The sequence below is a fragment of the Brassica napus genome, chromosome C1, assembly GCF_020379485.1.
Source record: "Brassica napus cultivar Da-Ae chromosome C1, Da-Ae, whole genome shotgun sequence".
Classification (NCBI taxonomy): Eukaryota; Viridiplantae; Streptophyta; class Magnoliopsida; order Brassicales; family Brassicaceae; genus Brassica; species Brassica napus.
The window spans coordinates 24360880-24377775 of NC_063444.1; the positions used below are offsets into that span (position 1 = coordinate 24360880).

Below are 16896 nucleotides of genomic sequence, written 5' to 3' on the forward strand. Positions count from 1 at the left end.
AAGAACGTTGGTTCTAGATCAAAGAGGGGTAAGAAGAGGCTTCCAGATCGTGGTATGGAGAAGAGGAAGCATAAGGTTCTCGCAAGTGGCCAAAAGCAAGCTCCTTTTAATGAAGACATGAAGGCTTTTGTGACACAGTTGTTTGAGCACAACTTCTCTGGAATGGAACAAAGGCTACAGAAACAGATGGCTGAGACATTTGAGGAGATGCGGGCAGAGCTTAAAGATTCACGTAAGGAAGCAAGCGTTGAAGTTGAGCTTGGAGAGCCTTCACCGACAAAGCCATCGACGAGCCAGGCACCGTTGAGGAGGTCCACACGCGGGGTAAAGAAACACTAGTCTTCACCACTCTCTTGAATGTTATTTTGTCTTGTTTATTAGATGGTTTGTGTGTCTGTTTGTTTTATTGGCATCTAAGTTATCGGCCTGAATTTTGTTGTACATTATAAGGTCTCGGTTTGTAAGTGTGCTTGGTGTGTAAGTGTCCTTGGTTTGTAAGTGTCTTGTTTGAATTTATGTAATGGTTGTGAACTTTTATGTAAAATATTTATGTAATGATAATGTATTTTGGTGTCTCAAATATTTCTTATTTATCGTGAAACAGGATGGATCCGAGACTACATTCGATGTGAATTATAGTGAAGCAGATGATATGGGTCGCGGGATAGGTACGCAAGAGGTTGAAGGGCTTTCTCAGACGTCGTATGTGCCAGGCTTTGATCCTTCTCAGACCAAAAAGAAGAAGACTGGTGGACTCCAATGACTTTGGTCTGAGGTTCAATGGATAATCCAGTAAAGAAAGAAAAGATTGAGATAAATACAGCTCCACCGCCGTCACAGTGGGAGAAATGGTGTAAATGAAAAGGTCAAGGACTTCAGCTTAGCGATTCACCATTGCCCCAAGATGCTTCTCCGCAGGCGTCACTTTATTATATCTCTGAAGAGTCATGGAAAGGATTCACGGAATGGGCATTAAATCCAATACCTTTAACAATTGGTCCTACATGCTTTAATTTATTTGTAGGTACAAGAGTAGTAAGTGCTGGAAAATGGCTTGGGAACGAGGTAATGAATATTCTACTAACCTTTAGTGAATTTATCTTCCTAACACTTTTTCTATGCTACATTACTTAACTTTCATTGTGAATTTTCAAGAGATGGATGCGGTTATGTTTATATAGCGTGTGAACACTACTTTGACTCGTTGGGCCCCTCGCCGTGTTGTTTTCATGAGTGCTATGTTCTGCCTCCAAGTCGACGCTGCATACAAGAAGTTTTTACCAAACAAAAAGCCTATCAATTGCCTGATTTACTTCTTGGGTATGGCAGAGGAGAGCTTCCATCTCATGGACAGACTGATCTAGTTTAGGGTGTTGATGTTGATCGACTCTACTTTCCTCTGTTTGTAAATGGTAATCATTCACTCCTCTGCACATCCTAGTTTACATTTCTTCATTTACAAAATTAAGTGGACTCCAACGCAGGTAATCACTGGAATTGTGTCTGTGTAAAAATCATTGAAAGAAAAGTGGAAGTCTTTGATTGCGGTCAGGGAAAGAACAGACAATACGTTGAGAAGTTTGCTGCTATCATTCCTAGGATAGTGAAGGCCGTTGGACCACCAGAAAGACAGAAGCAGCTACTCCTCTCATCATATTCTATCGTGGATGTGTCTATGAAGTTGAGATTGAAAAAAACTTGTTGTGATTGCGGTGCATACGCTCTCAAGCACTTGGAATGCTCGCTGCTTGGTCTCGATGTCAGTTTAGTGGATGATGAAATCATCATGGGTTGCAGACAGAAGATTGGAGTGGAATTATGGGAGGCTGCACATGACCCCATCTTCGCTGAGGTTATGACACGGTATGTGCCGTCACCATGGGAGAGGTCTGAGGTCTTTGACCTCGAGGATGAATGATTAATTGTGTGCTTAGTAGTTTGGTTTGTTAGAATTATAAAACAACTCTGGCTTTGGTATTTGATTTGAATTAAGAAACGACTCTAGATTTGATTTTGTATGAATTATGAAACAATTTTTGCTTTGGGTTTGATTTTCTACAAAGAATTGTGTGCTACAAGATCATAAAACCTGAGGACCCAATCCTATTGAAAATACAATAATGATTCTCAATCAAACCCTAAACAAACCCTAAATCCGTAATTCATAGTCAAACCCTAAACCCTAAACAAACCCTAAAACCATAACCGTAGACATACCCTAACCAAACCCTTAACTATAACCAAAGTACAAATTAATCCAACGCCCCAAACACACATGACATCTATTTATTCATTATTTATGTACATTGGTCACTAGCTATGTACGTCCGTCCACTATGTCTGCAAGATGTTTTAACACTAATTTAGAGGGTTCAAAGACAAAGTTCTTGTGGTCTAATCGATAAATTTAGTGATTTTTTTCTTCTCTGCCTTAGCTAGAGTACGCGTTATGGGAGTCTGAAACGACGTAGTTTTGGTTATTTTTTTTACCTAATCCCATTTTCTTCCTCATTCTTCCTCGACAGAGAGATTTGCAGCGGCGAAAATTTGGAGATCGACTCCCTCATGTCTTCAGTAAATTCTTCATCCACTTCAAGAGATCGCCTCGCCAAACAACGGAGAATTTCCACAAAATGCGATTGCGATGAGGCAGTGTCTTGTTTCACTTCAAAAATAATTAAAAATCCGGGAAGATTATTTCATTGTTGTCCTTTGGGATCTCAGAAGGTTAGTCGTTTAATCATATAACTGTCTCTTTGTTGTCCGATGAGAGTAGAATTGGTCAATCTAACTGTGTATTGGATGTTACTGATGAAGGACAAAACCCACTTGTTCAAATGGACTGACAAGTCAGTTGTTGAGGAAATTGAAGACTTCCAGGACCTGTTTGACGTGTTGCTCGTTGACAATTCCGAGTTTCAGAAATCAGTGAGAGCTGGTGAGGCCATGATGAAACGCCATGAGAGTAGAATTGAAGAAATGGAAGATGCAATCGCACATTGCGAAGAGAAGACCTCAGAATGCATTAGGGAACTAAGGAGAATAAAAGCTTTGTTTGTGTGTTGTTTGGTGATGGTCTTCATGTACCATACCTATGCATGATGTTCAACAAAGGCAGTAAGTTCACGCCCAATTACTTCTATGTGCTTCCTCAATTTGTTGTTCTTTTTTTTCAAAGAAGTTAAGACCATGTTTCTTGTTATTTCTTGGTGATCATCATCTACTGAAACTAATTATTTTGCAAATACTTTGGTTGTTACTATCATAAATCGATTTGTCTCAAGAGTTTAGCAACTACCAAATTGTCAAATAGGTTCTTAAACAGAAGATCAAATTGTTTCAAGAGCAATAAGAAAAAAAAAACAGAGACAGATGAACACACATAACAAACTAGATGGGTAAATCGCATGTTCCTCTCTTGTGTCCTTCGGTTCCACAATGGCTACACTTATGCTTTTTATTCTTTCTTGATCCTTGAGAAGATTTTATCTTGTCTTCTACTGATTCATACCTTCTCTTTATTGGTCGACCAGCACTCTTTCTTGTCTTTGGTGGTAAAACCTTTGCAAGTTTAACCTCAGCTGGGACATTCCATTAATACTCTAGAACTGCTATTGGATTAATGCATTCTGCATAGGCGGTTCTCCACGCTGCAGTGCTGTATAAGGCGTCAGTAAATCTGTGCACTTCCATACCTGTCGATCTAAAAAAAAATGTGATCAATATGAAGTATATATGCTGAAAATTCCGAAAATAAATAGGTCTCAAGTATGCATGTGTTTATACTTCCATACCTCGTGAATAAATTGCAGGAATGGCGTGTCGGCAAGGAATTTTTCCTATATCATACTTCCCACATGTGCATGTTCTTCTTTCCAAATCAACATGACAATCATATATGTCTCCTTTTACAACCGATCTGAAGTTGTCAACCTTGTAAACCTGGAATCCTTTTGCCTTCACAATTCTCCTATCAATCTTTCTCTCCACCTTAGCGGTTAAAGGATCTAGATGCTTTGAGCTTAACAAGCGACGCTCATAGAACCATCGAGTCAACAGTTCTCTTATACTATCAAGCAAAGGAATAACCGGATATTCTCTAGGTATTCTAAGAACTGAATTTATCGACTCTGCAGGGTTCGTGGTCCTAATGTCATACCTGGAGGCAGGGAAGAGAGAACGAGCCCATTTGCGTACATCAGCCTCCCGTAGATATCTTCCAAGCTCAGGACTCATATCAAAAATTTCGGTGATACGTTCTTGAAATTTAGTGTACCTATATGCCCGTGGAGCCTTTTCCACCAAGGCAGTCAACCCTTTTGTCTTGAAAAATGCAACCACATTGGTCAATAAGTGATGAATGCAAATTCCATGTGCTGATCGAGGGTAGACAGTCCCAATAGCTTTAGAAATAGACGCATTTCTATCTGAGACAAAAGCTAGGTCTTGACAATCAGCAATAACCACTTTCAACTGTCTGAAGAACCACTCCCATGAATCGTCATTCTCTGAATCAACAACCCCAAATGCAATCGGATACAAATTAGAGTTACCATCTACAGCAGTAGCAACAAGAAGTGTCCCTTTGTATTTATTTTTCAGAAAAGTTCCATCAACGACAATCACCCTTCGCATTGCATTGTAGAATCCTCTAACTGATTGCCCAAATGAAATAAATAGATACATGAATCTTCCCTTCTCATTAGTTTCATAGTGAGTATGCGTACTAGGATTAGCTTCTTTAATCATATGCAAATATGCTGTTATTTTAGCATAACTACGATATGGTATACCTCTAGCAGCTGCAATAGCAAACTCACGAGCTTCCCAAGTGTGCCAATAAGTAATCTCACAACTATGCTCCAATCTCATAAATTGAATGATGTCATTTGCTTTTGGGCCATCGTTAGCATCATCAAATCGATGTTGTATCAGAGTCCCAATTGTTCTTGCCGATGCTGTTTTTCCGAATTTCCTTTTCTTTGAAAGAGCACATGAATGTCTTCCCTCACATTGGTTGATCATGAAATATGTAGACCCATCTATACCTTCTGCACGCACAGTCCAGTTGCACAATGCATCCTTACATCGAATATACCACCATTTTCTCGTGGATTTGAGAACAGTGTAATCGAAATTATTCTTCATCGCCAAATTTCCATTGTTGCCTTCAGAACCCCTTTACTTGTGAAAATTTGATCCTTCTTCACGAAGTCTCCTCTCCAAGCTCGACCATCCTTATCACTGTCTCCATTGTTTTGACAAAGTTCAATGTTTTCACTCCTTAAAGCACCGCAACCATCCGCAGCGACATGATCCATTCTTCTAACACAAGACTCCTTTGACGGCTTCACAAACTCTGTTCGATTTATCTCAGGAACTTCTTCATCCTCAACATTACTTGAATCCCAAGGCTCCTTATTCAAATCGATATTGACTCATTCCTTTTGATTTACACCAGAAACAGAGAACATCACACACAAGGTAGTAGACGATTCCCTCTTTGCATAGCCCACAAAATTAGATGCTTGCCGATCATTGGTGATAATAATTGGAGGATTCCCTCTTTGATTCAACAAAGAATAACTTAACTCGGCATTAATGGCATTATGGTCCACCCCATAATCCTCACACACCATGATCTTGAGCTTCTTCAACGTAGTAGTAGTTGCTAATGTTACCATTTGACCACGCCTTTCTTTGTCTACCACGAAACTCAAGTCATCACTGCAACTACACATCCATTCACCAGATTTAACATAGATTAGAACCATGTTGTATTGATAGAGAAAAGAGAGACGATTATGTCGATGAAGAAGAGAGAAACACAAAGAACGACGACAAAAGATCGTGGGAGAAGGAGAAAAACGTGGGAGAAAATTTTCCAGAAGATATTTAGGGAAGATTTAGTTTAGATTTAGGAAACATCTTTAACCGAATATGGAAGTTTCCATATTTTTCGGATTTCCCGTAGAATATATAACCTAGGTAAGTCAGAACACAGTAGAGTAGATGTGAAACATATTCTCCCCTAATCGCCACATAAGGTAAAAGACAGAACATATCATGGCACAAAATATAGATAAGGTATATCACTGCTTTGCGGCTATATGTCGTTATCAAGCTGAAGGTATACTGAAGACATCTTTCTTGATTATAACGTAACGTAACCTAGCCTTGGTTAGAATATATAAGAAAAGATAGGTTACGTTGTATACCGAAGATATATCTATGTATAAAACTTAGTATCCGATTTCTAGACTAAGTTGATGACCAGAATAAGTATTGTAACTGTAGCTAGAAGATGAAATAAAATATGATTCCACTTTAAAAAAAAAATTTAAACATATATATTGCCATACTTATGTTTCCAATAGTTTTCATATTTTTTAATATTTTTAAAATTCAGTTTACTATTTTTTACATAAAAGAAGGGTAAAATATGTCCAGAATTGCCCAAAATATCAGAAATCCTATTGTGGCAAATAAAAGTTCAAAGTGTCTCATTTATCCAATTTTCCCTTATCTTTTTTATCACCAGATGAGGTTTAGCATTTGTGACAATTTGACGTAGTTTTCGCCAGTTATTTTGAGAGCCGGGAACTGAAGTTTCTCAATATTTGTGATTTGAATTTCTAAGGAAAAAAAAAATAAATCCCATATATATTAAAAGAGAAGCATTGACATTTAATGTTTTAACACTACATTGGACACATGTCAACCTCACATCGACTTCAATTTGATATACTGACGTATCGGCCTCACAATAATTTACAATTAATGCGTTCACATACTAATTTTTTTTTAATTATACCACAGACTATTTAATGTGTTCACACTTTTTTTTAATCAGCTCATTTTTATTTCTTGCATTTTTAACTTTTTTATTAGTGAAATGAAGTTCTCTCCGTACAACTATTGAATAATATCATTTTGAAAGAAAGAAATTAAAAATGATTAAGATTCACATCAACTAAAATGCTGAAATGAGAATGTTTTTAGAAACTGAAAATTCTATATCTTGCTGAACTTAGCCATGGTTGAGGCTTCGGTATACGAAGGCAATAAATAATTGTGATTGGTTATGAATTAAGGAAATTGAGGTAAAAAATACCACACACAAAGTCTGATCTTTTGTTAAGTCAAAATTGTTTTTCTTTACGGAGTTTTCATATAAAACCAAAAATTAGAAACATAATCTGATTGGAAGAAAAAACTAGAAATCATAAAAGTTTTAAAAGAAAATAAAATTTGTGAAATCGATTGAAAAACATAATTCAGGTGCTGAGTGTTGGGGTAAAAAACGGACACGACGAAGTGAACATCCAAACATCCGTAAAAATCAGCATGAGCGCTTTTACGAAAAGTAATCTTCGTAAAGAAATCTTTACGAAGAATTTGCGGTGAAATCTTGCACCAATCTTGGTTGATTTATCGAAACTGAACACCCGTGGTCCAAGAACACGTCCATAAAACGTCAGAAAAGGATCCAAACAAGGTCGCCACGTAGTGACCGACCCGCGAACGAGCCGGTCGCTACGTAGCGACCAACCACGCCACTCGGTCGGTCGCTACGTAGAGGCCGACCCGCGAACGAGTCGGTCGCTACGTAGCGACCGACCCACGAACGAGTCGGTCGCTACGTAGCGACCGCAGACCTTTCGTTCGGTTTTTACGTAGCGACCGATCCAGAGCGGATCAGGCCGCTACGTAGCGACCGAACTGTCTCGGACATCGATCAACGGGTACGACCCAAATCCATGCATTTTCGTCTGTTCCTCAATGCTAGCTCCCATGTACCGCAGACATATCATTTCTCACATCATTCCGATCAAAGTTACCGTTGAAACTTTACGATAAAAACCGCGAGAATTTGTTTTTGTCGAAAAGAAAATCGTAACAAACATTTCATGTCGAAAGACGGCCCAAAGAGGTCTAAAACGCGACTACAAGCCCACTTACGATTCTTTAAGAATGAGCTCGTAGATATTATGGCGGTTTATGTTTTTATTTTATAAAACATAGTAATAATAAAAGATAAGTTTCCGCAGAAAAAATGTTAAGTTTTCGCGGGAAAACGTGAAGATCAGAAAAAATGGAATATCTCCATTTTATACTAAAGATGGCTTAAAGGCAAGGAAAGGGAAAGTAGTATATAAAGAGTCCTAGGCGAGAGGCACAAAGAGAGAATGATGAGGACCCCAAGTCAGTAGCTGGACCACCAACTCATGAGATCAACCATACAAGCTACATTGGAGCCAGCAGCGACATAGGTGCACTCAAAGAAGGATATCTTTGCAACCATGAGGAATTTAACCGTGAAACCAGTTGCTATAGATTCTAAACTCAACCAGAGCTTGCAGCGAATTGGTTTCATACCAAAAGGAGTAATGGTTTAGGAGATATGCAAGTTACAAGTCAGACTATCTACACTGCATCCGAATTGGTTCTAATTAAGGAAAGTAATTCTTTGCTTAAGGAGTGTGCAACTCAAACTCACGTGTGGAAACCAGGAGATCATTCATTACATCTAAGAGCACTGGGAGAGTTTCTACCATGCACCAGCAGCCACATGATCAAGATGAATCCCTTATTTGTCAACTTACCTTACATAGATGCATTCAAACTTGGAGTTATTGAAGACCAACGGCTCTTTCCCCTTCTGTTCAGGCACGAATTAGAGACTATCCAGACATCAAAGGAGATCCCAAGGATGCATTTCTTTCTGCCCAAACTCACAAGATACAAGGAGAGAAGACAACTTCCATACATGGACAGATTCTGCACCGACTAAGTCCAACGGCTAGTTTTTCACTTTTTATTTCTTTCCAAGTTATTCTTTTAGGCATTTGTGTTCTTTTCTATTTAAACTGAGCTAAGTCTCATTTGTAAATCACCCTTGCACGAAATTAATTAAGTATTATTCAGTTTACAAAGTTTGTCTTTGTTTTATTCAATTAGTCTTTAGGTAGATTCCTTTAGATTTCTTGTTCGTTTGGTTGTCTCCTTAGTTTGTGGATTCATTCTAGGATACAAGTGTAGGTCTCTGTCTTTGTGTGGATTCACATAGGCGCAGGCTTCTGGTCTTATCAAAGGGATACTTCCGCAACCCTTTGTGGCGACAATCGACCCATTCAAGTTTGACAACTCTTGTTGCCTTGTGATCTAGCCTTTGTCAGCTTAGGCTTGTATCAGAGAACTTTTTCAGAGCAAACTTAGCACTTAGAGCAATTTTAGGCAATTTTCCGTTTTTGTTATTCGAGCTGCGACTCAATTAGGTCTTGCAGTCTTAGGGTTTTAGAACTAGGAATCTCGCCGACAGCTCTCGTAGCCCAGGCTCTTACCTTGTTCCAACGCTCAAACGCGGATTCAGAATAAGATCTATTTTGCTCTGTTTTTGATTTCTTATTTTTCTCATCTTTATTTCGTGTTTTGATTGCTTGACGTATGGTTTAGCAGATATCCGCCACCTCTGGGAAATTAGGGTTTTCTTAACTTTCCTTATTTAAATGGAAATCGACAGTGCGAATTTCGGTTCCCACAGTTTGGCGCTAGAAGGAGGGGGGGGGGGGGGGGGTACGGATCAATCTAACTCTCAGCCACAAGACGATACAAATAACTTGCAAACTCCTCTCAATGGAGGAAGCAACGACAATCAAAACACTCCAGAAGCGGCCATTTCTGCGGCCAACGCAACAGCTAACGCCGCGACGCTCGAGGAGTTCAAAAAGATGTTCTCTGCCTACGAAAAGAGGTCGGAAGAACATGACAAACTCGTGGGTACCTTCACGAAAAATTTCGAAACCTAAACGGTAAGAACCCGTGCAAGTCTGCGGAAGAAAACTCGACTTCACAACTCCACTCGAGAGGCCTGGAACGTCCTTCGGGTCAAAACCCCAGCGAAACATTCCCTGCTGAGAAACAGAACTCTGAAAACCCTCTACCCCCCGCAAGGGACACAGAGGTCGATGAAGTCGAGCATGTCAACTTGGATACTAGCAATGTTTCCAACGATACGGAAGAGGACGCTGACATACATCTAAGAAGAACTAGAAGCCGATCGGCTCGGGAAGACTTTCCATTTGATAAACCTATGACGGAAGAAGAGGAAAACCTCTACTGGGTCGAACATGGAGAGTTAGCCGAAAAACAAACTGAGATTACTCGCAGGAAACGCCGACAGGCTCAGAAAGCTGCTGGCGAAAAATCGGACATACACGACCTTCGCGATTACATAACTAAAACTGCAGCAGAAGTAAGGGCCGTGAAATCCCAGATCCATCATGTTGCCAGCGCTGCCCCAGAGATCGATAGATTACTTGAGGGAGCTCGGACAACACCTTTCACTGCTCGCATCTCTGATACCAAGGTATCTGACCCATGGAAAATCAAAGTACCAATATACAATGGTACGACTGATCCTAAAGCGCATCTTCAAGCCTTCCATATCACAATAGGAAGGGCCAGACTAAAGGAGAGTGAAAAAGACGCCGGCTACTGCCGTCTGTTCATCAAAAATCTGGAAGGAGCGGCGCTCGAATGGTTCGCACGCCTTAAGCGAAACTCTATCGGAAGTTTCCGCCAGCTCGCGTAGAAATTTCTCAAACAGTATTCTATGTTCATAGATAGAGAAACATCCGATGTCGATCTCTGGAGTCTATCCCAGAGGGAGGACGAACCTCTCTGCGAATTAATAAGCCGATTCATGCTTGTTATGTCAAGGGTTAGCAGAATAAGCGACAAGGTGGCCATAGACGCACTCAGAAAAACGTTCTGGTACAAGTCGAAATTCAAAAAATGTATAACCCTCGACAAACCACGAACAATCCAAGACACCCTTCACAAGGCAACAAACTACATCATAATCGAAGAACAAACGAAAGTTATTTCGCAAAAACATAAGTCGACAAAGACGTCCTCGAAAGATGCAGACCAAAAGCCTTAAAAGAAAAACTCTCGTAATGACAAGGACGTCCATCACGAGGGAGAAGAACTCCAAGTGGCACATAACTACGCAGTAGTTCGGAACAAGGCAGAACCTCGGGCAATACATGGACTCGCAATCCAGGATACGACGAAAACACCTTCTGCGAGTTCCACCAGCCCCGAGGACACTCGACGACTAACTGTAAAGTCTTGGGAGCGAGACTGGCCGCAAAGTTACTAGCCGGAGAGCTCTCCGAAATAACCAGCGTTAAAGATCTCATCCTTGAGTCCGATCGTCCTCCAAGGACTGACAAAAACCCACCCGCAGAAAATTCCCCTCGCTGAAATCAAGCAGGGGATAAACGCGGAAGAAGATCGGACGACAAAGGAAATGATAACAATTGTCGCAGAGTGAACATGATCATCGGATGATCATAGTACTGCAATGACACGGTCTCGGCCATCAAAGCCTACCAGCAAAAGGCAGAGTCAAGTGCGAATTGGCCTACGTGGTCCCCTCCCCGAGATAATCAAAGAGACTCGATAACTTCCACGGAAGAGGAAGCCGGCAGAATCGATCAACCTCACTGCGATCCACTCGTCATAGATCTCGTCATACGAGATCTGGAGGTCGCAAGAGTCCTCATTGACACAGGGAGCACGGTTAATTTTATCTTCCGTGACACTCTCAAAAGGATGAACATCGAATTCAGGGAAGTTATCCCAACACACAAACCATTGACGGGTTTTTCAGGCGAAACGTCAATCACTCTCAGATCAATCTGGCTACCAGTCATGGCCAAGGAAGTCACGAAGATCGTCGACTTCGCGGTGGTCGATCATCCTGCCATCTATGATGTGATCATGGGAACCCCATGGCTTAACGCCATAAAAGCCGTTCCGTCTACATATCACATGGGCATCAAATTCCTGACCCAGAGCGGGGTCGCAGCCATCTGGGGTTGTCAGAAACAGTCGCGACTTTGCTTTCTCGCAGAGCATAAGTTAAGACAAATTACGACTACTGCAATGGTAAAACACTTCAAAGAAGGACGACTCGACATCGCCTGCTGAAGCAAACGCTTCGGATATCGAAACTCAGCTTGATTCCGAAGTCAACGCTGTCACTCAACCGGAAAAGAAAAACCCGGACACAGACATCGACCCTTCAACAGTGACCACGATTAAGGCGGCAACACACCACCAACCGCCGAGTAAAAACACTCGCGGCACAAAATAGAACTACGAGATGGCTTGATCCTCGAAAGGGGTACATAGGCAGCTCGTCGAAAGACGAGTTCAGCTATCCCCCTCTCTAAAAAGGGGGGGGGGGAGTGGGTACGTATACTCGTATACTCCATACGCATTTTATGAACTCTTACGCTTCAGCTACGCAAAAAATCTGTACAAACATTAAAATCTTGTGAACGGCCGTATCTGGTCCAAATCGCAAACGTTCGCAAACCTTTCACACTAAAAACGTATGTATTGCCTTCGAAATAACAGCGAGACGTCGCCAAAGTTAAAATCGAGACTATACAAACAACTGTCCAAACGCGACCGTAAAATTTCAACGAATATTTACATCCCGCTCATCGATTGGCCCCGACGAACACATCAGCCGTCCTAAACGAACGCACACTGATCATTCTTCTCAAAAAAGAAATGATCCTCAAACATCCGACACAAGGATAAAAGCGCGCTATATAAAAAATCCAAAATTTTGGTCAAGCATTTCTAGTTGGCTTAAAAATTGTCTCTGGAGAGATGCTCGATTCATACCATACAAGTCGTATAAGCCGATAACCTATCGTGGACTTTACATCAGTACGAATCAGGTTGAAATCACAACAGGAAAATCAATAGCCGGCTAGTCACCGCATAAACCTTAAAACCGAAAGTAAACCTAGGTCTTGCCCTAAACCCAACACACTGGTCTCTAACATCTCAAGACATGATATCTAAAAAATGATACAAGATCTTAAAACATGTTTCTCCGTCCATATCTTCACGTTCATGAAACTTCGTAAAAATAAATAAATATTTTTTACGAAAATTCACATCTCGAGCAAATCAACATGATTGAATGTCTCGCTAGAACTAAATATGAGACGACAACTCATATTTCTTTCATACATATTCAGAACAAAAGTAGTTCGATAAATATTCATCATATATAAAACCGCAAAGCGGTAGAGATTCGAAGCCACCAACGGCCAGTCCCGATAAAAACAAAGCGGCCAAACAGGCCCACACAAAGTCTCAACATAAAGGCCACACTCGGCCATAAAACACAAGATAGGGGGAAACCTCTTCCCGTCAAATACTAAACTTCGATCCTCACAGGTCAAAGTTAAAATCCCCAGACATGGAAACTCCGAATGCATCCACTGGGACAGTCCACTTCCTCATCATCACCAGCAACCTCGGTTGTTACCTCCTCCGTATCGGGGGAAACCGGGATGGGATCCCTGAATCCCTGAATCCTCACGTTGATCGGGGAAATAAGCGCCTCAGCATGGGCATGATCCTTCATGCCACCTTCCATGGTTTTCATCTCATCCTTGAAAACAAAGTCGTCTGTCTGCGTCTTTCAGAGGGTACCAACTGAACCGTGACACTCGCGAAAATCGCCCACCAAGGAATAAGCTTCCTTAAGGCTTCCATACTTGGTCTTGAACTGAGAAGCACAGTTTCTCATCACCTCGACAATCTCTCTCCTACCTCTCCTTTCCGCTCGACGGACGGCCTTGTTATGATCCTTGGCGAGCTTCGAATCTCACTCTAAAATTTCGTTTTGCATACGTGCGAGGTCCTTTTCCGCTTTCTCTGCCTTGAAGCGATAAACCATGGCCTCCCTGTGGCTCGCTTCAAGGGCTGAGCCAAGCATGTTCAGACCCTGCAAAAATGACTAACGTGTTTAAAAAAAAAAAAGAAGCACATTATTTTATCCGCAAAGTTCCTAAAAAAGAAAGAAACTAACCCCGTTGATTATGCGAGATCCTTCCGCGACTACCTTGGACCTTCCCAATTCGTCCACAGACGAAGGAGGATCAAAACTCGAGGGTAAACCAGCAAAGAACTCGTCAAAATCTGGAATAGGTACCTCGCTCGAACTACTACCGTCCCCGTAAGCAAGGTCCGGGTCCCATCCAGGAAGAATAGAGTCATCTACAAAAAACTCTATATCACCAAGATCAATGCCTTTACCCTTGGAGGATCTCATGTTCGTCTCCTCCGCGGGAACGTCGCAAGGAGCAGGATCATCGGACTCGAAATCACTATCCGCTTCTACGCCCACTCTAATATCGGGATTCACGAGTCTCAACCCCTTGCGGACTCTCCTCGGTGTAAAAAAGGTCCAGAAAAAAGGACTATTCCTGAGGAGATCCCTCATTTCGATCACGTCTTCGGGGAATGGGAAAAGCGGGTTGATGAAGGAACTGTTATTCGGCTTGCTCCGGAACAATGGGATGCAATTCTCTTCGACGGATGCAGCGTTCACACGGACAAAGAAAAAGAACTTCGTCCACGAGTTAGAGTTGGAAATAAGCCCCTTAATAACCGTCATATATTTCCGAGGGACCAACCAGTAGAGGTGCGGTTTCGAAACAAGTTGCAGCCTGAAGATCGCTTCAAAGTGGTCAATAGTAAGGGATAGACCATGCTCATAGCTCAGGATCACGACACCAATGAGATGCTGAAAACTGGTGGGATTCAGCTGGCTTATCGATACCTCGAAACGGTCCAACACACGGACTATGATTTCAGGGATCGGAAACCACAGACGACAGCACACCAAGAATGACTCGTAGCAGGTAAAATAACCCTCCGGGGGATTATCAGCACTTTCCCCTCGACAGGGAATTCGAAACTCTACAGCGTCTGAAATCCGGCAGAACGCCCGAACGGCCTTAAGGAATTCGCCGGTGCTTCTGCTCGGCGCGCCTTTTTCGACCGAACGCTGGTTCATGACAGGAAATGACTTCTCTTTAGGGGGAGTAATCGAACCATATCTCACTATCCAGTACGCCTCACCATCGGCATGATCTATCGAGTGAGGCACGAGCTCGGCCTTCGGGACAAGAATATTGTCATCGTGAACGTTTTCCGACGAAGAACCGCGGGAGGTACCTCTTTTCGAAGCCTTCTTTCTGCTAGACATCTTTTAAACTTCAAAAAAAAAAAATAGTAGAAGAGGGAGAGGGAAATTTTTTTTCAATAAACTTCTTATGAAAATAAGTGAGTGAAAATTATGAGGAAAGTTACCTCCCTTCTTATAGGCATTAAAAGTTACTATTTATCTGCGGATTCTTGGATGTAAACTCTGTCCAATACGCCTATCTTGCCTAATTTGCCAAACCGCGCGCTAGAATCTCAACGTAATCCACGATTCTAACGGGCTGGGGGGCTAACTGTTGGGGTCACGCGACGGTTAATAATCCAAATTCCGTAAAAAAAGGACATGAAGTTTTTATCCAAACATCCGTAAAAATAAGCATGAGCCCTTTTACGAAAAGTAATCTACGTAAATAAATCTTTACGAAGAATTTGCGGTATAATCTTGCACCAATCTCGGTTGATTCTGTGAAAATGAACACCCATGGTCCAAGAACACGTTCATAAAACGTCAGAAAAGGATCCAAACAAGGTCGCCACGTAGCGACCGGTCCGTGAACGAGCCGGTCGCTACGTAAGGACCGAACCGTGAACGAGTCGGTCGCTACGTAACGACCGACCAAGCCATTCGGTCGGTCGCTACGTAGCGACCGACCAAGCCATTCGGTCAGTTCGGTCACTACGTAGCGACCGACCAAACCTTTCGTTCGGTTGCTACGTAGCGACCGATCCAGCGTGGATCAGGCCGCTACGTAACGACCGAACTGTCTCAGACATCGATCAACGTGTACGACCCAAATCCATGCATTTTTGTCTGTTCCTTGATACCACTCAAATAGCCCCGAAGGAGTGAATTATACTCTCTCAAATAAGATGTCGGGTTGTAGTACTTAGGGATCGAATTCACAGGGAGCTAGGGAACATAAGAAATCTAATATGATTTGTTAAGCAGGATGTTTTAATGGTTTAAATGTAAATTGTGGTTCTTATCAAGCAAGTGTTTGCTCAATTGATTGGTTGAGGTTTTGGTGCTTAAAAGGAAATAGCTAGACTTAGGGTTTTTATTCAGGAAACTTGGGATTATAATCCTACAGATGCCTAATGAGTTGCATGCATGATAATGTAAAGCTCAACCACTTAGTCAACAAGTCTATCAGCTTTTGCATGTTTCGACTTGTCTATTAACTAGATATAATGATCTCAACTATCGTATGTCGATCAATTAGAAAGTGTCGATCGATGATCTTATAGGGATATCGATCGATTCACCTTTCGCTCCGTTGATCGATTATTCAATAATGATATCGATCGACGCGCTTCTAGTTAAGCTTTTTGAGCAGGTTGAATGATAGCTTACTAAGCTCACTAGATCAGCTCTCGCATTACTCATAGCAAGAAACTTAGATCACTTAGATTGTTTTCAAGATGAGAATGAAGCTCTCGCTTTTATCTATCAATTCTAGGGCAAGTTCAAGGTAGCTAATCTAGAGACAGGCATTAATGAACAATCCTAATGACAATTACCACAACTCAGCAATCTATAGTTGGGGCTAATCCCTCCTAACCTATTTAAACCCTAAAATCTAACAATGGAACTACTCAGACATGGCTAAGCAATTTATAACAGCAGTTAGGTAAGAAAACTTCATTAGAATAGTAAATAGATATTAATGGAGTTCCAATCACAAATTATAACTTTGGATCTTCTCTCCAATCTATCAAAATCCCAGAAAACCTTGCTATGAAAATTGTTGGGGTCAAAAACGGACACGACGAAGTTAACATCCAAATATCCGTAAAAATCGTCATGAACGCATTTACGAAAAGTAATCTTCGTAAAGAAATCTCCGC

At 41.5% G+C, this 16896-nt stretch overlaps 1 protein-coding gene across 1 annotated transcript; it reads right to left on the minus strand.

Moving 5' to 3' along the window:
- Positions 1-3780: 3780 nt before the first annotated feature.
- LOC106373557 lies at positions 3781-5148 on the minus strand. The gene has a single exon (XM_013813716.2). The coding sequence runs from the start codon at positions 5146-5148 to the stop codon at positions 3781-3783; it is 1368 nt and encodes a 455-aa protein (XP_013669170.2).
- Between the last annotated feature and the right edge of the window lie 11748 nt (positions 5149-16896).

What these genes read in the sequence shown, in the direction of transcription:
- LOC106373557 (XM_013813716.2), bottom strand. Translation starts at nt 5,148, where the DNA reads ATGAAGAATAATTTCGATTACACTGTTCTCAAATCCACGAGAAAATGG.